This window comes from Podarcis cretensis (assembly GCF_951804945.1).
Source record: "Podarcis cretensis genome assembly, chromosome: 12".
Classification (NCBI taxonomy): Eukaryota; Metazoa; Chordata; class Lepidosauria; order Squamata; family Lacertidae; genus Podarcis; species Podarcis cretensis.
Window position 1 is genome coordinate 24,733,215 of NC_137181.1, and position 23,539 is coordinate 24,756,753.

Genomic DNA, 23,539 nt, shown 5'->3' on the forward strand with positions numbered 1-23,539 from the left:
GCTTCCATATCTATAGCACAATACTTCTGTTTCAGGTCTGATTGTGGGAGAGGCAAAGTGCTGTTCAGGAGGAGCTTATCTCTGAAACATGAAATAATCCTTTGGCAGTATTTCAGTATGAGTGGGAAAATGAGAGTACCCCTAAACATTTTTTTAGAAAATAAAAGCACTGCACATAATAGTTTAAAACATATAACATTGTACTGTATTATGTTCCTGGAGACCATGTACCTAATTAGAAAACCCTAGCTAAATTACACTAGCATAAAATATTTTTATTGATAAGCTGAATAGATAGAAAAGTATAACTCAGCTTTTGTTTATGGTGCTTAGACATTGTGAACCTGAATGTTGTGGATAGCTTAGGTTGGGCAGGTACCTTTTTAAAAATTTTGTTTCATGATTTATTACCTAGAGACTTGAATGTGTAATAGGGTCAGGAGGAGAGAGATTCAAATAATGACAACCAGAAAACTTCATTGTGAGATGCAAAGTTAAAACTTGGGGCTTATCTGAAGCTAATAGAGAGCAGAAGCACCATGGCAACAGGGACAAAGTAACACTCTCAGTAACACTCTCAGTACTGTATAGAGCTTTTATTCCCTACAGGGTGTAAGACATTGCTTGCCTATTCACAACATGTAGGAAGGAAGGAAGATCTTTCCTTTGTTTTTACTTTATGCATTTTACAGCATTCCAAAATCTACTTTATGCCATATGAAATAATGTTAATGTAAACAAGTAAACAGTGAAAAGTGATAATAATATCTAATCTGTGGAATCAAATAGGGAACAACATTGAGATAATTATCAACTGCCAACTGTGTATAAATGGCTGTTAGTTACAGAGAAGGAACAAACTGAATCTAGAATAAGCGGTTTGAAGTATAGTCCCTCAAATTTTAAGAAACCTGTTTTTAACAGTATTCCTCATACAGTATTTACCTTAAGAATTTCTCTTAAAATTTTTACATAAACAGAAATAAAAGAACAATTAATATTTGTTATTTTATATAATAAAGAAAGAACTATTCTTTATAGAGTGGCTGGGGCAAGGCAGGGTACAAATAACAAATGATCATTATTATATATAATAAATATAAGCAGTTACTAGCAGCAAGATTATAGAAGATAATAATCAGTTCTTACTCTTATCTAAAATAGCGTAAGTATTAAGGTTTCTATTATATATAAACAGTATTTTACTTTTTGATGTATTGTAATCAAATAAAACTTTTAATGTGCTAGCCAATGACCATGACAACATCCAAAACATTGACAGACACTAAATATACAATAAAAATATACAGCCATCTAACACTGATGTCCCGTTAGGTAGGGAGAGTGCTGCTCTGACAAATTTATTCTGCACCATTTCTAGTCCTTTACTGGCTTTCATATTGATACCCAAAACCTCTGTACCATAAAGCATTTGGGGAACCAATTTACTAGTACTGTAAAAAAATTAAGAGCAGTTACAAACAGCTTTCCACCTACCATGCAATAAAACTTCATTAGTGTCTCACAAGCTTTCTGCACCTTAGGTTTGCAGCCTTGATATGCCCCTTCCACCACAGTGTCTCAGCGAAAAGGACTTCAAGGTATATAAAGGAACGCATTTGCTCTAGATTCTACTGCTCCATTTTCTATTTGAATCTGGGACTATGCTTTCCAAGAACCATAATTTTGATCTTGGAATAATTCACGGAAAGCACATCCTGCTAGCAATACATACTGAAGGCTGCCAGTAGATTATTGAGACCAAAGCAGGAGAGTGATAGCAGCACCATGTCATCAGGTTATCCGTCTGTTCCTGATTGTTTGGACAAGGGAGTGCACCTGTGTTAAATATGGCACCTTTCATTTTTCATTTATGTCAAAATGAAAAAGTGTAGGGGGCAATATGTAGCCTTGTTTCACACCTTTAGATGATTTGAGGACATCTGACAATACCCCCTTAGTCCCACACCCACCCTTGTTTCAGTACCACAATACAGTTCACAGATTAATAAAAGTAATCTAAGATCTATGTTGATGTTCAAAAGTTTCTCCCATAGTCTGATAAATACCTTGATAAATGCATTATGTGTGTTGGATCAAAGAGTACCTTTCCAATAGCAAAATGCCTCTTCCAAATGCTATATCCCTTCTGTCTTGGGAGACAGTAGAGGAGTGCGCCTTTGGGGGTTATGTCAAGCTGTTGGAAGGCTATAGTGCCTGCTGTGGCTGTAAAGACTGATACAGGAGAAACACGTTTTGTTGCAGCTGGGGCAGATGAAGGCATCTAGTTGTGTTGCTGCAGATGTTTCTTCTCTTTGCACTCCTCCCCACGCTCATTCCTTCTCTGGTCACTGCTATGGATGCATGACCTGACTGCCTGTCTCCAGGTACTGCAAGGAATTCCTACAGGGCGGGGTTGATGTTGCCAGCCTTCATATCACCTTTGCAGACATCTGTAATGCAGAGTTGATCTGTCAGTGGGCCTGGTACTTGAAGTCAACTCTGCTTGGGGATCCTTCCATCTTCTGTTCTGTGGACATGACCAAGCTAGTGTAGATGTCACTGACACAGGAGTGCGAACATGCTGGGAATGTGGGCTTGGGAGAGCACATCTTTGTTTAAAATTCTGTCCTGCTATGCGATGCTGTCGAGGCTGTGTCATCTGCAAACAACATATCTTGAATAAGGACCCACCACAGTTTTGTCTTAGTGCAGAGATGTGCCAGGTTGAACAAATACCCTTCGTTCCTTGAATGGAAGTACACAACAGTAAGCAGTGACAAACATGTAGAACAACTTTTAGGACTGTTTCATGTGTCACAAAATTGCTGACCATGTGAGAATCTACATTTGAAGTGTGTGGATCCAGTGTAATGATCCTACACATAATCTCAGGAGCAGAAACAACATTTTTCCTTGTACAATTTTGCTTCAAAACTTTTTTATGTTATAATTCAATGGCAGGGAATGTGGTGATAGTCGAATTCAGCTGGACTTAAGCATCCAGGGGTTCTTTACCTTTACCTTTTATAGCCCCTTCATACAGCACTTCTCATCTCTGTTTTATTGCATCCTAAGTAAGCCAAATGGTAACTTCTGATAGCTTCCATTTGTGAGACTGAAATTAAATGGAAGCTTTAAGCCTCACACAATTGCTCTGCAAGCAAGAATGAAAAGAAAGTTCACTCATAGGTTTGTTGAAGGCTGTTAGTGCCTTACTGTCCCTTCAGGTAGTGATTGCAAGACTGATTTGTAGAGATGGTTGCTAGTTCACAGAGTCAATAAACATCGAATCTACACCATCTATGCAAATATAGGCAAATAATTGTATTTGCAGAACCAAGGATCATAATAATGTTATCCTGTGCATAAATCACATCACGGCTTCATGTTAAGAGCATTTCTGCTGTACCAACTGTCCAATTTAATAGAAGTTTAAGAGGTTTTTTGTATTGTGTTGCTGTGGCCACATCCATAAAAATTGTGCTCCAAATTCTCCAAGATATTAACACTGCTGGAGTCCCTGTTCCAACAGTGATACTAACTGAAGGGACTGTTCTCTTGATGCAGTGAGGGAGTCTCACATACAGCTTCTATCAACACTAATCCCTATCCATTGAGAGCAAAAGAAGATTAGACTCCTGTGGTGATTCTTTCCAACTGAAATTCAGATTGTGAGGGAATCTGTAGTGTAATCAAGAGAAGCCATATAGAGTCCTCATTTTTCTTGTACAGCTTGCAAATGAATTACTGACAGAGGGAAAGGACTTGTGCTGAAACCAAACCAATTCATTTAAGGAGCAGCATGCTGCTCCCTGAAACAGTCTAGCGTATTGTGTGAAGTGTCAAAGGGCCAACTAAAGCATGTACATACAAAGCAAGGACAATGGGCCTGAAAGGGGTGATGATGATAAGCTTCTTGGAACATCTGGTAATTAATCTTAGTTTTGGAAGCTTTGTAGAGTATTGGCTAATGTAATTGCTATTCACTTTCACTGTAGGAAAATGTAAAACAGCAGACAGCCAAAAGACTTGTCATTATAGTTCCCCAGATTTCTTATACAGTACTAGCAGAGAGAGAGAGAGAGAAGGAAGGAAGGAAGGAAGGAAGGAAGGAAGGAAGGAAAGAAAGAAAGAAAGAAAGAAAGAAAGAAAGAAAGAAAGAAAGCAAAAAGAGTGCAAAACCAACGTTTTCACATCAGATAAGGGGGCAAAGTGATGCAAAGGCACACGGTAAAAATAAAAATCTATGCAAAGATGTTTGCCTCTCTTTCAAATCAGAGGGGATAGAACCATGTTTCCCAATACCACAAAAATGTACCTTATTCACTTCTGGCAGGCTACTGGTACAACTTTTGTCTGGTGATTGAGTATCCCATATGTGGATAACTGGAATTTGTGCTTTGAGTTGTTCACAAACTGCTTGTAAGGCCATGACAATCAAATCACAACAGTTAGCAATATGGACACTATTGAAGCAAGGAATATAAAAAAGTATTGAGGTAGTTAGCCATCCAGACACTTTCTCATCTCCGTATAAAACTAAAAATATGGATCTAAAGCAGAGATTCTCAGCTTTGCAACTTGTTCTTGATTATCAAATTGTTCTCCTCTATTTCCCTTCAGAATCTGCCTCCTTAGGTTATCAGTCCAGGAAGGCTTCTTGCCTTGTGTTTTTCCAATGGTATAATCACATTAGCACTTACGCCACATCCAGTGCACTCCTGCTGCTAATTTTTGAAACCGCAATATGTTGATCCATATTAATTCTGTAGTTCCTTGACAAATACTGTTGCTTGCTACATTCCCCCCAACCAGCTTTAGTTTGATTAGAAAATAAGGTATGTTCACATGACCACTTGTTCCACATTCTAATACCCATTGTGCAAGTTCAGGTCACCATGGAAGCACAGATGAGAGCTTAATGAATAGGAGTTCCTGTTGGATTTTCTCTCTGTTTGTGAGAGAGTAATTTGTTCCAGAAACAGAGAAGAACAGAGAAGAAGTTTCAAGAAGAAGCAGAAGGCTGAGATTGTTTTGTCTATGCAAAGACATTTTCTGTGGGAACTGTTCTTTGGACATGCGTAGTGTGACAAGAAATACTGATAACAAGAGTTCTGTGTAACTTCTTGTAAGTCTCTTGCTTGCATCTTACGGTGAGAGAAGTAGAGAGAGAGTCTTGGACTCTTGTTGGACTCTAAGCATGCCTTGACCATGGCAGTGGTGAATGTCTGTATATATTTGCTACCAACATGCTTTTATGCCTGTCAAGTAAACCTCTACACTTGACTGAATCTTCATGGCATCCATGAGTATCTATTGCCTACTGTGTGTACCTTCAACCCCAAAGATGCTTCCAAGAAAGGAGCTGTATTGCGATGTAACTCTGCTGAGTATGGATACTGGCACACACATGCAGTGAAATTGATGCCAGATCTCATCCTTCTAAATCATCCATCAGAGGTTGATGGATTGATCCAACAGTTCCCTGTGTTTATTGAGACATTCCCATCCCCTGCCTACTGTGGACAACTCCATGCAAATGCAGTTTGAAATGACGCAGGGGAAAATGACCTTGCTGCATTTCAAGCCGCTAATGTGAACATACCCTAACTGAGTTAGCTTTTGATCCTCAGCTAAAAATTTGGCAAGCTGCTGTCAAGAATCAGCTACTAAGACACATTATAAAATTCTTCAAGCCAATATGGCAAATTTATTTTCTCCAGCTCCTTTCAATTCCTACAGACAATATGAATAGTTTAATCCCTATTATAGTGTGACTGAAAATGCAGTTTGCATTCTAAACCTTACTATTATTTTTTTAAAAAACGTTCCCTCCCTGAATCCCAGCCAGATCAAGGACCCTGGATATGTTTGTAAGATGTAAGGGGGAGCTTAAGGAGGTCTGATATTAAATTAAACACTACATTCAAAAGGGATCCCAACTATTCCTAAAATACAGTTTGTTAATGTTGTGGAATGGTAGAAATTCTCTGCTCACAAGCTTCTTAGTTCTCTTAGTCTGAACACACACACTCTCCCCACAGTCCACACACACACATTAGCTCACAGCTCAGTTCAGTGTAACTTCTCCCTCCACAGCAAAGCTGTGTCCCAAAGCATATAAGACAATGCTGTCAGTTGGTGGGTCCTAAAAAACATGGTGCACCTTTTCCTCTATTTCATCAACCACCTAGGCTTGACTACAAGAACAACCTTCTTCCTCTGATCATCCTTGGGGTGTTCAAGCTGCTGTGGCTAATCTTCTGGTGTCTCTGAGTCTGTTTTAATAGGATGAGGGGGAAATGAAATTTGCTTAGCAGCACATATTCTTTCATGTAGGATGGCCCCAAAAGAGGAAATGCATTTCCAAACAAAGAGGTCAGAAGAGGGCATAAATTTGTATAAAAATTACATATGCTAACTTTTCATTATAGAGCCAACTTAGAAATAATTACTACAAGTCTGTTAAAAATGCAGCACTCTATAATGGGGGAAATAGTGACTAAGTTACCTGCTCAGGTGCTATCCAGGTACTAACTGTTGATGGCTCCCAATCCCCCTTAGAATTCTTTGTCTGGACTTGGGCCAATCAGACCTTCATACAGGATGTCTTCAAAAGGGGGCTGTCTGCTGTAAAGTAGGATATATAACTACAAAATGTCACTTGATTTCAACTTCATTGGAATGCTAATACGTTATGAAGTAATATTAATGTCTCACATTTGGATTGTCAGTTGTAAAAATACCAAATTTTCAGTCATTTCTAGTAATTAGGATGCTATAGATTATACCAGTGCCAAATTTCAGTTTTCTAGCAACAGTAGAAACAATGTAACCTTTTTTGGGTACTTTTTTGTCTGCTTGTTTAGAAGGAGAGATTTTGTCTTTCATACTTTTCTATAGGCAATGTGGCATAAACTACATGTTTTCTGTTTTCAGCTTTCCAGGTAGTTTAGAGGTGTCTTAACTACCGTATTTTTCATCCCATAGGGCGCACCGGTCCATAGGACACACCTAGTTTTTTTTTGGGGGGGGGAAATAAAGGAAAAAAATTCCCCTTTATTTCCCCCCCAAAACCAGGTTGGGGAATCCAAACCAGGTCGGGGAACAGCAGGATGGCGCGCTGCGCCTTCCCGCTGTCCTCTGAGCTTGTCTGCCCGAAGCACGCTGTCCCCTGAGCTTGTCTGCCCGAAGCGCGAAGCACGCTGTCCCCTGAGCTTGTGCTGCCCGAAACTCCCACAGGGCTCACTAGGCTGCAGATATCTGCCCGAAGCGCGGGGTGCTCTGCTTCAGCGCTCCCCGCGCTCCGGGCAGCAGGCTGCTATCTGCAGCCTAGGGAGCCCTGCAGGAACTCCCGCAGGGCTCCCTAGGCTGCGGATATCTGCCCAAAGCGCGGGGTGCTCTGCTTCAGCGCTCCCCGCGCTCCGGGCAGCAGGCTGCTATCTGCAGCCTAGGGAGCCCTGTGGGAACTCTCGCGGGCTCCTCAGGCTTGCTGATAGCTTCCTGAAGCCTCTCGCTCTCCAAGCTTCAGCGAAAGCCTGTATTCGCCCCATAGGACGCACACAGATTTCCCCTTCATTTTTGGAGGGGAAAAAGTGCGTCCTATAGGGCAAAAAATACGGTAGTTCCATTTTGAAGAAGACATACAAGTGTTCCATTAGCAGATTTTTCTTTTAAAATTGCATTTTGGGCTGTATGTTTACTAGAGTTTAAGCTTCATGGCTTGGGTCATCTGAATGGTCTAAGCACAATGGCATAAGACACTAAGCACAACAAAATTTCCTCCTGAGGCATTATCACAAATGGGTTTTGCATAGAAAAGTGGTTGAATGTTCCACAACAAGTTCTAGAAATATCTCAGGTATTGTGAACATGGCCAGATAGGTTTGTCAAGAGAGAAAGATCAGATGTTTCCAATTTTATTATTCGAGGGTTCTTGGCAGCTTTTGAGCAATCAGCCTGAAACATCGTTATTAAAACTGCAATAAAATGGTTCTGGTTTATTACAACTGTCTGCATTTGTTTGATCTGCTGTTCTTCATGAAGGTTAAGTATACAGTTTATCATGCACACAGCACTATGAAATAACCCTTTCAGCTTAAGAATGCATGAAGAAGAAAATGAGATTGGTTTAGCATGGATATGTGTGTAGTTCAAATGCAGCATTTGCTAAAAAGCTTCATATTTTCATTGTACTGATGGATTCAAAATTGTCTTTTTAGGCATCCAGTTTGGAATCATTAAGTTCTATTATCCCAAACCAGTTAGGTAGCCATATGCATCTCTTGGCACGGGGAAAAAGATGTTTGACTGGTTTCCCTATATTCTTGAAATAAAATGGAGAAGGAATAATAAAATATTTGATAGGGCATTTACACCAGGATAAATTACCGTATTTTTCGCTCCATTGGACGCACCGGACCATAGGACGCACAGGACCATAGGAGGGGGAGAACAGGGGAATTTTTTTTTTCTTGTTCTCCCCCTCTAAAACAAGGTGCGTTCAAGGTACATTCACCAGAGCTTGTGGGGCTGGCGGTGGGGGGAAGCGCTGCTTTCCACCACCGCCAGCCTCAAAGATCCCTGAAGCCTTTGGAGCGCAGCGCCCCGCTGCCCTGGAGAGGCTGTGCGCACAGCCATCCCCAAGCTAGGGCAGCGAGACAGAGCCCTCCGTCTCGCTGTTCTGGCTTGGGAACAGCCTTGCTAGCTTCTGCAGGACAGCGGGGTGAAGGCAACCCGCTGCCGTGGAGAGGCTGTGCGCGCAGCCGTCCCCAAGCTAGAGCAGCGAGACGGAGCCCTCCGTCTCGCTGTTCTGGCTTTGGAACAGCCTTGCTAGCTTCTGCAGGACAGCGGGGTGAAGGCACCCCGCTGCCCTGGAGAGGCTGTGCACGCAGCCATCCCCAAGCTAGAGCAGCGAGATGGAGCGCTCCGCAGTGCTCCGTCTTCCTGTTCTGGCTTTGGGCTTAGCGGCGCAGCCTGCATTCGCTCTATAGGACGCACACACATTTCCCCTTAATTTTTGGAGGGGAAAATGTGCGTCGTATAGAACGAAAAATACGGTATATGAAAAGTATATTCAATTCGCTCTCTTAACCCTAGGTCATTAGTCATACATATCATTTATACTCTGAGAATCTATTTTACTTCATCACTCAACACCATGGTTTGTTGGAAAACGTCTTAATGGAAAACAGCTAGTCAAGTAAATCCTATCCCTTCCAAGAGAAAGAGAGGTCTTTTTTCACATTCTCTTCCATTAAATTTGCATTAAAGTGACTAGAAGCTGGAGGCACCAATATGAACAGACCTTGCAAGCCCAGCCCACAAAGAGGAATGCCCATTTACTTGCCTAGACTTGGGACTCCAGTCATTTGCCACACTAAGTGCTGTGCCCACCCCATCCTTCAAAAAGAAGGTTCTGGAGACATGCCACTTATTAGGTCAATGTCTTAGCTTGCGTTTAGCTTCTTGTATGCCTGCTGTATCCTGTAGCAGTACCTTGCTTATGTACCTTAAACTTAAGCATTTAAGTTTTTTGATAGTCATCAAACTGGGAGTTCAAGTACTTCAATGAGGGCTGGCACAGTTGTGCACCCAATTATATCACTGGTGTCTGATTTGACTCATGATTGGGCTTAGAATAAACTACTAAACTACTATAAACTACTGGATAGTAAAGATCGAACCTGGGAACATTCATGTTCTGTTACTGAGCTACTGCTTTCCCACCATACTGGAAAATACTTTATTCTGCCAAATTGGTTACAAATTAAAAAGAGGGAACTGTGATTTTCATCACTAATTTGATACTAGTCATAGCTTATTTTGAAGAGTCATGGGAACTGTGATTTGCAGAATGAAAGTAATGACCAATTTCACAGTGCAATTCATTTTCATATTTATTTATTTTAACATTTATATCGCACCTTTTTGCTAAGGAGCTCAAGTTGCATGGTTCTTCCATACATGGTAAGCCTAAAACTACACACACCAATCATATACACACTTCCTTGGGAATTTTCCAAGGAACTCATTTGTTCTTAGTAGCCTTAGTAGAAATCCACAGGATTGTACTGCATAGTTAGCAGACATCTTCAGGCACTAACAATGATGGCTAAATTGCCACATGAAGGGAGGCTGCATGATGGGAACAAGCTCACTAGCTCCAGTCCTCTGTTACCATGCTTGCCACTTGTCATGAGTTGGAATAATAATAATAATCATAATAATTTATTAAATGTACCCCACCCATCTGACTGGGTTGCCCCGGCCACTCTGGGCAGTATTTAACATACATTTATACATAATAAAACATTAAATATTAAAAAGCTTCCCCGTACAAGGCTGTTTTCAGATTTCTTCTAAAGGTCATATATTTACTCATCTCCTTGACATCTCATTCCTTCTTTCCTATCATAAGATCAATGTGATCTTGATTTCTGCACCAAAAGCAATCAAACAATGCTTGCAATCCAAAGATTCATTATTGCCATCAGCCTACAAGTCATGCCCATGTACAATGTGAGAAGGTTAGAAAGAATATAGTTAGAAGCAAGAGGGAGAACCAACCTAATAGTAATCCAAGGTTCTGTAGCAGAAACATCAACCAGGGCCTCTGTGTCTGGATGTGAGTCATTTCAGGAAGCTAAAAAAAGATGAGGCAGCAGTAAGAGAGCCAAATATATTAATATCTGGGACTGTGGGTGGGGCAGGCTGAGTCTTATGGGAAACATGACAAACTTCATTAGTAAAGGCTTTTAAACCCAAGGTTTCTAAATATAAGATTCAAATCTGTAGTAAGCTTGGAACATATTTTCTACTTCATCAAATGAGAAATACAGTTCCGAGATTTCAGCTCTTACACCATCACTATAAAGAATTACTGGAAGTTTACATGCATAGAGTTTTGAAATGAATCCTTCCAAGAAAAGAATGTTTGATGAACGCTTTCCTTATAGCAGAAAGTCCTATTTTGGTTGGAAGTGAGTTTGTTACACAAGAGCTGCAAATCAACTTTAATTGTGCAACCTACATTTGCTGTTACATAATTGAATCCTACCCGAAATTAGCAGTAGTCCAGAAGCATCCAGAGACTTGATCCAGTAGTACAGCGCCATATTTATGAGCTAAGCTATCCAACTGTTGGATGCTGACAGAAAGTCAGTGTGGTGTAGTAATTAATGCAAGGATCTTTTGATATTGAAAGGCCAGTGTAAAGTCTTATGAAAGCAGTTAGAGCACTTAAGAAGTTCATTAAAATGGCAATCTTTGAAGAAAGACCTGTACTTAACAGTACTGCAAAATCTCCTAAGGAGAGGAAGAGAGACATAAAATATTAATTAGCCCATAAAAGGCTGGTACTGTTTCACAGTAGTGGCTACAATTAAGATAGACCTTTCTGTGCAAAATGTTACACCATTTCTATATGTGACATTGAAATCACCTTTCCCTTACATTCTTTATGTGAATGCCTGAACATTTTTTTAATGCGAGAATTGAGGGGAAGCAAGGGTATGTTCTGGCCAAAGAAGGTTTTATATTTGCATAACAGCGCAAACCTAAATGCACTTACTAAGGAGTATGTCCTCTTGTTACTTCTGAGTAAGCGTGCATGTAATGTACTGTAATTTGTTCTTAAAGGGTAAAGGTAAAGGGACCCTTGACCGTTAGGTCCAATCGTGGATGACGCTGGGGTTGGGGCGCTCATCTCACTTTACTGGCCGAGGGAGCTGGCGTTTGTCCACAGACAGCTTCTGGGTCATGTGGCTAGCATGACAAAGCCGCTTCTGGCAAACCAGAGCAGCGCACGGAAACACCGTTTACTTTCCCGCCGGAGCGGAGTGTGGTGGAGTCTCCTTCTTTGGAGGTCTTTAAGCAAAGGCTTGACAAGCATATGTCAGGAGTGCTCTGATGGTGTTTCCTGCTTGGCAGGGGGTTGGACTCGATGGCCCTTGTGGTCTCTTCCAACTCTATGATTCTATGATTCTACTTGCACTTGACGTGCTTTCATACTGCTAGGTTGGCAGGAGCAGGGACTGAGCAACGGGAGCTCACCCCATTGTGAGGATTTGAACTGCCGACCTTCTGATCAGCAAGCCCTAGGCTCTGTGGTTTAGACCACAGCACCACCCACATCCCAATTTGTATTTAAATAACTACATAGGGATCACAGTTCCTAGCGTTCCAGCCTGGCTCGCTGAGAAAAGTTAATGTGCGTGCTTTCCCTCTGAATTCCCAATCTTTCTCACTTGGAAATGTGATGCAGAATCATATTACTACATCCCACATGATCTACAGGTCCTTGTTAAGAAGTGGTTCATGTTCGGAATTAGAAGCTTAGGACTAGTTCTGATCTTGCACATTGGTTTTTATTTTTTTATTTTTTATATAAATTTTATTAAAGATTTTCTTAATACAATAAAGAAGAAACCAAGATAAACAGAAAACAAAACAGAAAAACAAACAAAGATACAGAAATACAATTAACATCTTGTAATAACCATATTTTCTTCGCTTTTTGGACTTCCTCACATCTCTCGCTCCTGCGTTCCAAAATTATACAATTTTAATCAGCAATTTATCACCTTGTTTCCATTCTTATTCTATAGATTACCAATATTATATCCCTAACTTTGAATACTTTTAGCTAAGTCTTAATTACCCAATTTAAACATAATAATCATTCAAAATTTATTTTGCTCTTTAGGTTCACTTATTCTCATATTCTTTTCAACTAACTTAATGGAGCCATGTTATTTTCAATCTCGCATCCTTCTTAGCACTCATGTAATTTACAATGTTTTTGTAGATAGTCCTTAAATTTCTTCCAATCCTCTTCCACTGCTTCCTCTCCCAGGTCTTGGAATCTGCCAGTCATTTCTGCTAGTTCCATATAGTCTATCAGTTGCATCTGCCATTCTTCCAGCGTGGGCAAATCTTGAGTTTTCCAATATTTGGCGACAAGTATCCTTGCTGCTGTTGTAGCATACATGAAAAATGTTCGGTCCTTCTTTAACACCCTCTGGCCAACAATGCCCAAAAGGAAGGCCTCTGGTTTCTTAGGGAAGGTATACTTAAATACCTTTTTCAGCTCGTTATATATCATTTCCCAGAAAGCCTTAACCCTAGGGCAAGTCCACCAGAGGTGAAAGAACGTTCCTTCAGTTTCCTTACATTTCCAACACTTATTATCAGGCATGTGGTATATTTTTGCAAGCTTGACTGGGGTCATGTACCACCTATATATCATTTTCATATTTTCTTTCAAGGCATTACATGCCGTAAATTTCATACCGGTGGTCCATAACTTTTCCCAGTCAGCAAACATAATATTATACCCAATGTCCTGTGCCCATTTTATCATAGCTGATTTAACCGTTTCATCCTGTGTGTTCCATTTTTTAAAGGTCATCTGAAAGATCACCTATAGCAGGCATGGGGAACTGGATTTTGCCAGTGGGGCAAATCTTATCTCCCTCACTTTCTAGGGTTCAACATTGATTAGTTGGATCTATCAATCACACAAGTAACAAGTAACAAGTCTCTAACTCACCAGGGGTTTTAGACCCACCCATTGACTACCCTCACCTGGTTCAGAACCTACCCCCCCAGCTTTCTGGTAGTTCTTCACGCTTGGTAACATTGGCAGGCTTCCTAGATTTCTTTGCCAACTTACAGACTAAACCTAGATATCAACTTGTATATCCATTTAAAAATCATGAAAAGCACAGTAGAGCATAGAACAAGAGCTTGGGATTGCTACTGTGGAGGGGTGAGGGAGGTATGGCGGTGGGGGCAGATGTTATAGGCGAAGGCGATCAAGATATGGATGTGCTCGTACCCCTTCCACTCTGCGCCCCATCCCGAGGGACGAGGGTAGGGTGAGCAAGGATTACTCACCTCCATCACTGGTGTTGTGCAGTGCCAGGTCTATAGGCAACAAAACCGCCACCCTGCGAGATTTCTTTACCTCGCAGGGGGTCGACCTGGCTTGTGTGATGGAGACCTGGGTGCGCGAAGGGGTAACTTACCTTACGAGAGATGGCGCCCCTGGGTTTCTCCGTCCTCCACCAGTCACGAACTGTGGGCCGGGGGGGGAGGGGTGGCATTATTAATCCGGGAAGATTGTTCTTTCAGGGCTCTACCATCGCTATTGATCCCCGGCATTGAATGTGTTGGCCTAATGTGGGGTTCTGAGGTGAGCTTGGCTATCTGGCTGGTGTACCGGCCACCTAGCGCACCAGCAGCCACCCTGTCAGACCTGCTGGAGGCGGTGGCCGGCTGGGCCTTGGAGTTCCCTAACCTATTGGTATTGGGGGACTTCAACATCCATGCTGATGCCACTCCCTCCTCACAGGCTCTGGACCTGGTGTCTTCCATGGCGACACTAGGGCTCTCCCAGTTTGTTTCGGGCCCCACACATCAAGCAGGCCACACGCTGGATTTGATCTTTGGCGTCGGTATAGATGTGATCATGTCTCCTTCGATGAAGGTGCCATGGTCTGATCACTACGCTCTGAAAGCCAGGATTGACTTTCCACCCCCACCCTGCTTAGGTGGCGAGCTGATTTGGGCTCGCCCGCAGAGGCTGATGGACCCTGATAGATTCCATCAAGCCTTGCGGGACCTTGCTCCCCCCTGGCGACTCATTGACTGAGGTTGTTGAGGGCTGGAATATCCAGCTCCTGGCAGCCATCGATGAGATCGCACCTAAGTGCCCTCTGCGACCCCGCAGAAACTGGGCTCCCTGGTTTACCGAGGAGCTTCGGAAAATGAAGCGGGACCTCAGATGGCTACAGCGAGTATGGTGGGGTGCCCATGACGGAGCCTCAAGAACATCTTATAGGGTTTTTATGAAAACCTATGAGATGGCAGTGAAGGCCGCTAAGAAGTCTTACTTCTTGGCCTCCATTGCATCCGCTAGCTCTCGCCCGGCGCAATTATTTAGTATAATTAGGTCTTTAACGTCCCTTGAAGGACAGCCAAATTTAAATAACAATTTGACACACAGCTGTGAGGCATTTGCGAGCTTTTTTGCGGAGAAGGTACTGTTGCTCCGCCATGACCTCCCTGCCAATTTGGATACAATAAAGGAACTGGAGGCCCCTCGACGGTCCTCGGGTCCAGTATTGGACCACTTTGACCGGATATCCCCAGCCGATGTGGACAGACTCCTCCGAACTGGAAAGCCCACCACCTGTCCTCTCGACCCATGCCCGTCTTGGTTGATTAGAGCGTGTCCAGACGAGGTGCAGGCCCCCCTGGGGGATATCATCAATTTGTCCCTTGGCACTGGGATATTCCCAGGGTAACTGAAGGAGGCAGTGGTGCACCCGCTCTTAAAGAAAACATCATTAGATCCCTTAGATCTATCCAATTACCGCCCGGTTTCGAATCTCCCATTCCTGGGTAAGGTGATTGAGAGAGCAGTTGCTGAACAGCTTGGCAGGTTTCTAGATGAAACATTGGCTCTGGATCCATTCCAGTCCGGCTTCCGCACTGGTCATGGGACCAAGACGGCTCTGGTCGCCCTAACAGATGATCTCCACAGGCAGCTGGATCGAGGCAGGTCACGGCTGCTGATTCTTCTAGACCTGTCACCAGCCTTCGACATGGTCGACCACAAACTCCTGGACCACCGCCTTGCCGACGTGGGGATCCAGGGCACAGTCCTTCAATGGCTGCGCTCATTTCTCTCTGGTCGGGGACAGAGGGTGGCGCTTGGGGGGGAATTGTCATTGCACCACTCCTTGGTGTGTGGAGTGCCTCAGGGTGCGATACTCTCCCCGATGCTTTTTAACATCTTTATGCGCCCCCTCACCCAGCTGGTCCGGAGTTTTGGGTTGGGTTGCCATCAGTATGCCGATGACACCCAACTCTATCTGTTGATGGATGGCCATCCTGACTCAGCCCCAGACACACTGACCAGATGTCTGGAAGCTGTGGCTGGATGGTTACGTGGGAGCCGGTTGAAGTTAAATCCTTCGAAGATAGAGATCCTCTGGCTGGGACGGGATGATATGGGATTGAGGGGGCAACTCCCATCTCTTGCGGGGGTGCAATTAGTGCCAGCACCGTCCGTTAAGAGTTTGGGTGTAATCTTCGATACCTCCCTCTCTATGGAGGCGCAGATTACAGCTATAACAAAGGCGGCATTTTTTCATCTCCACCAAGCTTAAGCAGTTGGCTCCTTATCTCTCTCGCTCTGACCTAGCCACTTTGATCCACGCGACGGTCACCTCCAGACTGGATTATTGTAACTCGCTCTACGTGGGGCTGCCCTTGAGACTGATCCAGAAACTCCAGCGGGTGCAGAATGCCGCAGCGAGACTCCTTATGGGGTCTTCGCTGTGAGATCACATTCATCCGGTACTATACCAGCTGCACTGGCTCCCGGTGGAGTACAGGATCAGGTTTAAGGTGCTGGTTTTAACCTTTAAAGCCCTATATGGCCTAGGACCCTCGTACCTACGGGACCGCCTCTCCTGGTATGTCCCACAGAGGAACTTACGGTCTGCAAATAAAAACATCTTGAAGGTCCCAGGCCTCAGAGAGGTTAGGCTGGCCTCAACTAGAGCCAGGGCTTTCTCGGCCGCGGCTCCAATCTGGTGGAACGCTCTGTCACAAGAGACCAGGGCCCTGCGGGACTTGACATCTTTCCGCAGGGTGTGCAAAACAGAGCTGTTTCACCAGGCCTTTGGTCAGGGCGCAGCCTGACCCCCCTCTTCTGGCAATCTGCACAGAATTTTGCTTAACGGTTGCCATCAATTTGATTTTAATTAATTTTTAGAATGAAATGTTTTTAGAATGTTGGATTATTTGATTGTTGTTAGCCGCCCTGAGCCCGGCTTCGGCTGGGGAGGGCGGGATATAAATAAATTATTATTATTACTATTATTATTATTATTATTATTATTACCACAAAAATAAAAGATTCTCTTTACCACTTTAAGTTTGAAAATGGCTATGCACATTAGCTAGGTCAAAATCTTAGCATGCCACACCTGAGACTGTTCTATTGAGATAGATTATGTATATGTATATGTATATGTATATGTATATGTATATGTATATGTATATGTAATGGCTGTAGTAAAAGACAGAACTAAATGGCCTTAACATTTTGTACTTTGGCATGCAGGGGTGATGGGGCTGCTGAGCACCATAATAAGCCCAGACTAGATGGAAAACATTTGTTTTCCATGACCTTACTGTATTTGCTAAAGATAGACCATGGAGAAACAGGCAGAAATCACTGTTACCATTGACCAGTACTGCCGTATTAAGCAAAAGCCATTCAGCTAATGGTACTCTATTCCATATACAGTGGTACCTCTGGTTAAGTACTTAATTCGTTCCGGAGGTCTGTTCTTAACCTGAAACTGTTCTTAACCTGAAGCACCACTTTAGCTAATGGGGCCTCCTGCTGCCGCCACACCATCGGAGCACGATTTCTGTTCTCATCCTGAAGCAAAGTTCTTAACCTGAAGCACTATTTCTGGGTTAGCGGAGTCTGTAACCTGAAGCGTATGTAACCTGAAGCGTATGTAACCCGAGGTACCACTGTACATACTTACTATGGGTAGCTGCTAATAATAGACAGTAGTAAAATACGTGCTTATGGAAGTAACCTGTATATAGATGGCTACTGCTTGTAGTCAGTTTCTTAAGCTGGAAAAAGTGACAGTATGCTAAGTCTGCTTAATGCATGTCCCAAATTAAAATGGGGAACCAAGTGGTTGTTGCCTTACATGGAAACCAAATACAAAATAATAAGAACAAAATAAGGACATTGGAGAAGAAGAGGTAGCAAAGAGACTGAGAAGAAAAAGATATATAAGGATAGAAAACTGAGCTTTTTAAAAGCTGATTTATATGTATAGTTGCAAATTTAGATTCGTTTCAGAAGAAATCCACCTTTTTAAGGAGGTGGAGGTTTAGGGCTTAGGTAAAATATTCAGTGCTTGGACCTGTAACAATCAATTGGGAGATTTATATCTTACTCCTAGCTGCTGGAAAGGAGGCTTTAGTGTAAAAATCCATATTTGAATAAGAAAAATGGTGTTACACAAGTCCTTAAAGGAACCAGTTGTTGCACAGTCTTGAGGTGCTCCACTTGTGCAACCATTCTACTTCTAATGCAATAACTCTTGGGTCACTTCTAGATGACCTGTTTATTGAGCTTTTGTTTATGGAGAGATTAGATAATGTTGACTGTTTATTGAGCATTCATTCTGATTTGTTAGCAGGGAGCTTAGCTAATGTTTCAAAGCAAGTTCAATCTCAAGCTTTCCATTACATTTTCCTGTCACTTTCTTTTTTTTGCAAAAAAGTCCTATTTGGAGGCTGGGGCAGGTTTGTTGAGGTTGACTTAATCAACTATAAATGTGCAGTCTAAATTTAAAACTTAAAAATAGCCATTGTTTGGAAGCACCCTTAGAAGTTGTAGCTATGTATGCTCTGTCAACCTTAAACTGGGCCATAGCATTGCTCTTTAGCTACTAGAAATGCAGAAGTTGGAAGCCTTTCCTGTCAAAACTGCAAAAAAAATCACATATCTATTTATTTGATGCAGAGAGAAATGATGAGATAAAGGAGGACACTTTCTTAGAATTATCCCCAATGCAGGCACAATTAGATTGAAGCAAATTACTGTTCTGTTACCTAATATATGTTTTATGTTATTAGAGTATGATGATTGAACAGCACAGAAACAGCCAAAGATGGATTAAGATAATAGCATGGAAACTAGCCCTGAAGAAAAGACAGCATTATGCCATTCCTGAAATGGATAGCAAGTCCTATATGCCAGGGGACTGCTAAGGATCGTTCCAGAGCATTTAGGGGTCATGTTTTGAAATTTCCTAGATTAAAGGAAACTGAAATGTATCATTACGAGATGCAGTTATATACCTATTTGTTTCCATCTGGGCTAAATGAAGTTAGACATAGGGATGGGTGAATCTGTCAATTTCTGTTTCTTATTTTTCCAGTCTTAATTTCTCCAAATTTCCACATCAGTTTATGATTTTTAAAAATATATCCTTTTGAAAATTCACATTGTTACAATGTAGTTTTCCCTAATATAATTCATTTTTGTATATTATATTCAGTAATATGTGTATATTTTAGTACACATTACTTGGCTGAAGAACTGAATTGCAAAATTCAGAGAATTACTAAAGGATGGTTCTGTTTTGGTTCACATAGTGTTTTTGAAAGTATGAAAGTATGAATTAGATCCCTTTAAGTGGGAACTGAATCAAATTTCTCTTCCATCCCTAGTTACACATTAATTCAACCTGCTCCATTAGTTCAAAGACTTTCAGAGGAGCTCAGAGTTTTAAAATGACTCTAAGAACAAAACGTAATAAGTAAAAGCAGATGCAGTGGTACAATCAATAGAAATACATACACCTCTATGGATAAAAATACTGAAAAATATTATCTGTATCTGGCTCCTTCTGCAAGGTTCAAGGTATTACATGACAGAGATATGTTGTGTGTGTGGCAAGGGGAGGTTCTCTTAACCCAAATTTTAAGCATCCTTCATTAAGATTGCAATGCAATCCATGCATACATTTGTGCTGTAAGATGGCAATCCCGAATCTCTAGGATTCATTTTTACCTCTGAATCAAAATATAGCTTTGATTCCGGGATCAAAATTTTGTCATGAGAATTGAGAGTTGTGAAATTAAATTATTTTTTCTTTTTAAATGGTCAAAATTTAAGTCCTTAAGGTTCCACAAAAAAGCTTATGGCATCAAGACATCGCAGGGTGGGATGAAAAACAGCAGTTGGTTTTTTTAAGTGACAAAAATATTGGTGGGCAGATATGCTCTATAAGCCGTGGTTAGCCACCCCTAATACCCATAATTTAAGGGGAAATGTCATTTTATAGCCCTGATGGGTAGCATAGAATGTGATTATGTAGTATGGAAAGAGAACTGAACCCCTGGATTGTTAAGTCCAGTCAAAGGCTACTATGGGATTGCGGTGCTCATCTCGCTTTCAGGCCGAGGGAGCTGATGTTTGTCCACAGACAGCTTTCCTGGTCATGTGGCCAGCATGACTAAACTGCTTCTAGCACAGCAGAACACCATGATAGAAACCACAGCAAACAGAAACGCTGTTTACCTTCCCCCTGCATTGGTACCTATCTACTTGCACTGGCGTGCTTTCAAATTGCTAACCCCAGAACCCCAAACCACATAAATCACTGGCCCCCTCTCCTGAATCAGCCTCCAGTTCCCCTGCCTTCGTCACACGCTCGTCAGAGCCCTGCCAGTCCCTGACAGCAATAGTTTGGTTGATCATGGGCTTGTCCACATGGTTACATGTGTATTTGAAACTGCTTGTGTCTCCATCTAATTAGCAGCATTCATATCAGGCTGGTGGGTGGGCAGGTAGGTATCCAAGGCTTGCGAAGGAACAGCAGCCCAGGCTAGTCAGTGAGCAGCCAGGCAGTTGGGTAGCCCAGGCTACCAAGTGGAGGTTTTACTAGATCTAAGGGGAGGGGAGAGGTGGTAGTTTTGGCAAGGTTTAAAGGAAAGAAGGTAGCTTTGAAGAAGGAGTACAGGGATGGGGGTGTCTTTGTCAAGGAGTAAGGAGACTGGGGATGTCTGTGGCAAGTTATGAAGGAAGGAGTGGGTGGCTTTGGTGAGAAAGTTAAGTGGAGTTGGCAAATAAAGCAAGCAGTTCTTGATAAAGTTTTACACATATTAATATATTAATGGTAGTTTATTTTACTAAATTTGTTTGAAATCATTAGGGTTGCAATCGTGTACACAAAAGTTTGGGATTAAGCCCCACTGAAGTCAGAAGGACTTACTTCCATGTAGACCGGGCTTCCTCAACCTCAGCCCTCCAGATGTTTTGAGACTACAGTTCCCATCATCCCTGACCACTGGTCCTGCTAGGTAGGGATCATGGGAGTTGTAGGCCAAAAACATCGGGAGGGTCGAGGTTGAGGAAGCCTGATGTAGATATACATATACTAATTGCACTGTAGGCCAGTTTAGTTTGTGATCATTGTCCTGATGGCATGCTTTAGAAGATTTGGCAGAGAGAAATCATTTTTCTTTGTACATTTTCCTTTTGGTGTATTTCCAATTGTTGAAGATAAAACTATGTCCTAGTTCATCATCAACAATCCATTTAATACATGGGGCAGGTTTTATCTCTTGGCCCTCCTTGCCTCTAGGGAATATACTTGCATTGTTACATTGCAGAATTCTTGGAGGCACTCGCTAATTACAGGAAATGTTTTAATGTCAACATATTCTGATTCTATATTTAAAAAATTAACGGCAATGTTTAAAAATAACTTAAGGGAATTGCAATCCTTAAACATCCTGGTTGAGTTAATAAATGTTAGGTATGGGTTGTAGTGACTGATGTACCTGCGCTTTGTCTTAACTTGTGGTGATGTTACCAGCAATACATAGAGATAGAATTGCCATTTCAAATGCTTAATGACAAGTAATACTCTTATAATCCAGAGAACCAGGAGTGAATTTGTATCACTGTGGTTCAATGAACTCTTGCGGAACTGGTAGTGGAAGATCCTACAATGCAGCAGCATGATAAACTGAAGATTGCATTACTGTGTAAGAAAAATGATAAATATAGGTAGTGTGATATAAACAAGTGAGGCATAACAAGTGGGAAGCTCACATGTACCCATCACATGTTTTGTAACAATGGGATAGCCTCACGCACCATGTCTACACTTCCTGCCACCTATAGCAGCAATGCTTCCCTGTCATTCAACTATTTGGATGGCATAGAGAAAGGCTTTCTACCCATGCTGATTTATGTGGAGAGTTCCTCCACATGGGGAGGGACTCCGGCTCAGTTAATGGTGGAGGTAGGACTATTCCACATTTCTGTATAGTTCTTTTCACATTCATTTATTTCATATATTTGTATACTGCTTAATACTTAAAATCATCTCTAAATAGTTTAGAAAACAAAAAATACAACATAACAATGAAACTGAGAAATAAAAATACAATATTAAACAAAAGTGTGATACAATGTAATAAAGCAATAACATCCCAAAAACAAAAACCTACCAGCATATTTTGAAACATCTTTAAAGTCAGGGGCCCCCTCTCTCTTGAGTCTCCCTCTTACCTGACTTACAAAATACTCAAATTCTGCCTTGCATCTAGACAAATCATAAAATTCTGAAGTTTAGTGTGTGTGTAGAATTGCTTATTTGGGGAAGGAATCAGCAGTTTTAATGTGCAAGAACTGAAACTTAAGGAAATACAAATATTACCTGTGGAATAAGATGTAGTAGGACATCTCCAGAAAGAGTTCCTACATCTAACCCCACAAATAGCTGTAAAATGAGGGTGTAACATTCTTGACAGGAATTAAATAGAATGAGAGTTGTGCCAAACATGATCCAATTGTCTTAAGTAAATCTGCAAGAGTGCTATAGCCATATTCTATAGAAGAAAAAATGAAAGCAATGCTAAAAACAATTCTTGCATTTCTGTTGTTAAATTAACTTGAAAGCTCAGATTTTGAAATCCAGTTGTCAAATAAGGAAAAGGGCAAAGAAGCACTTCATAAGGTGAAAGTAAGTTCCATGAATTTCAACAGCATTTCCATTAAATAGGATTTTTGCCTGACCCAGGGTACAAACCATAGGTCAGAGTTCATATATGCTGGGAGGATTAGGCAAGACTGTGATGTAAGGCAGATGAAACAAAGCACAGCACAACACAACAAAGCAGAGCAAAGTAGAGATGCTGAACAAATGAGCAGGCCATCTTGCAGTAGGCAAAGTAAAATTGGGAAAACAGAATCAAGTGAATCTGAAGGTTATATATTAGCAATGCCTAATGTAAGATAATACACTAAACCATTGGTGGCAAAGGTAATGCTTGATTATACGTACGTCTTACAAGTAGAGAAAAGGTGATAGAACCAGTACTTTTGTTATCCTGATGCTCATTCAAAACATTAAAAAATAGTATATGCAATCATTGTGCTGTTAAATAGTGAGAAATGAGACAAGGTGGAGAATGGATTAAAAGTCATACCACTTTTTTATTCCTGAAAAATAACGTATTGTATCAAAATAAATAAATTAAAAATTGTCCAGCAGAACCTTAGAGACCAACTAAGTTTGTTCTGGGTATAAGTTTTCATGTGCATGCACACTTCTTCAGATACCTGACTTTTCATGCTAACTTAGTTGGTCTCTAATGGCTTTTATTTTATCAACTATTTTTTTGAAAATTGATGGCCTAATTGTATGGCATTTTATCTGAAGGAAGAAAATTTTGTTTCTTAAATTAATTAGCAGTAGCAAAAACTGCTACCATCTGTTACTAGTGACAAATAATGTTTTTTTATGTAAGTGTGAAAAACAGAAGATAAAATTTAGTAACAGCATCTTAGCAATTATTTTCTCAAAGGAAGATGCTCATGTCATTAATGAGGCAATTAAGAGAAACAAGAATAAAGTGTGTTTAGAAAAAATGGCTCTCTCTAAAGATGCTTTCAGAATTACTAGTC

General features: G+C 41.4%; 1 protein-coding gene and 1 long non-coding RNA gene across 2 annotated transcripts in view; one reads left to right on the forward strand and one right to left on the reverse strand.

Annotated features, from left to right (window-relative positions):
• LOC307200050 overlaps positions 1-23,539 on the forward strand; it is a 49,765-nt gene that overhangs the window by 6,913 nt on the left and 19,313 nt on the right. The window lies entirely within an intron of this gene.
• Positions 1,087-23,539, reverse strand: part of SLC39A12 (solute carrier family 39 member 12) — a 30,869-nt gene continuing 8,416 nt past the window's right edge. The window contains 5 exon segments of the mRNA XM_079947690.1: positions 1,087-2,662; positions 10,573-10,648; positions 11,144-11,320; positions 22,290-22,417; positions 22,420-22,461. Of these exon segments, the coding sequence (XP_079803816.1) occupies positions 2,619-2,662; positions 10,573-10,648; positions 11,144-11,320; positions 22,290-22,417; positions 22,420-22,461 (467 nt within the window). The 3' untranslated portion in view covers positions 1,087-2,618.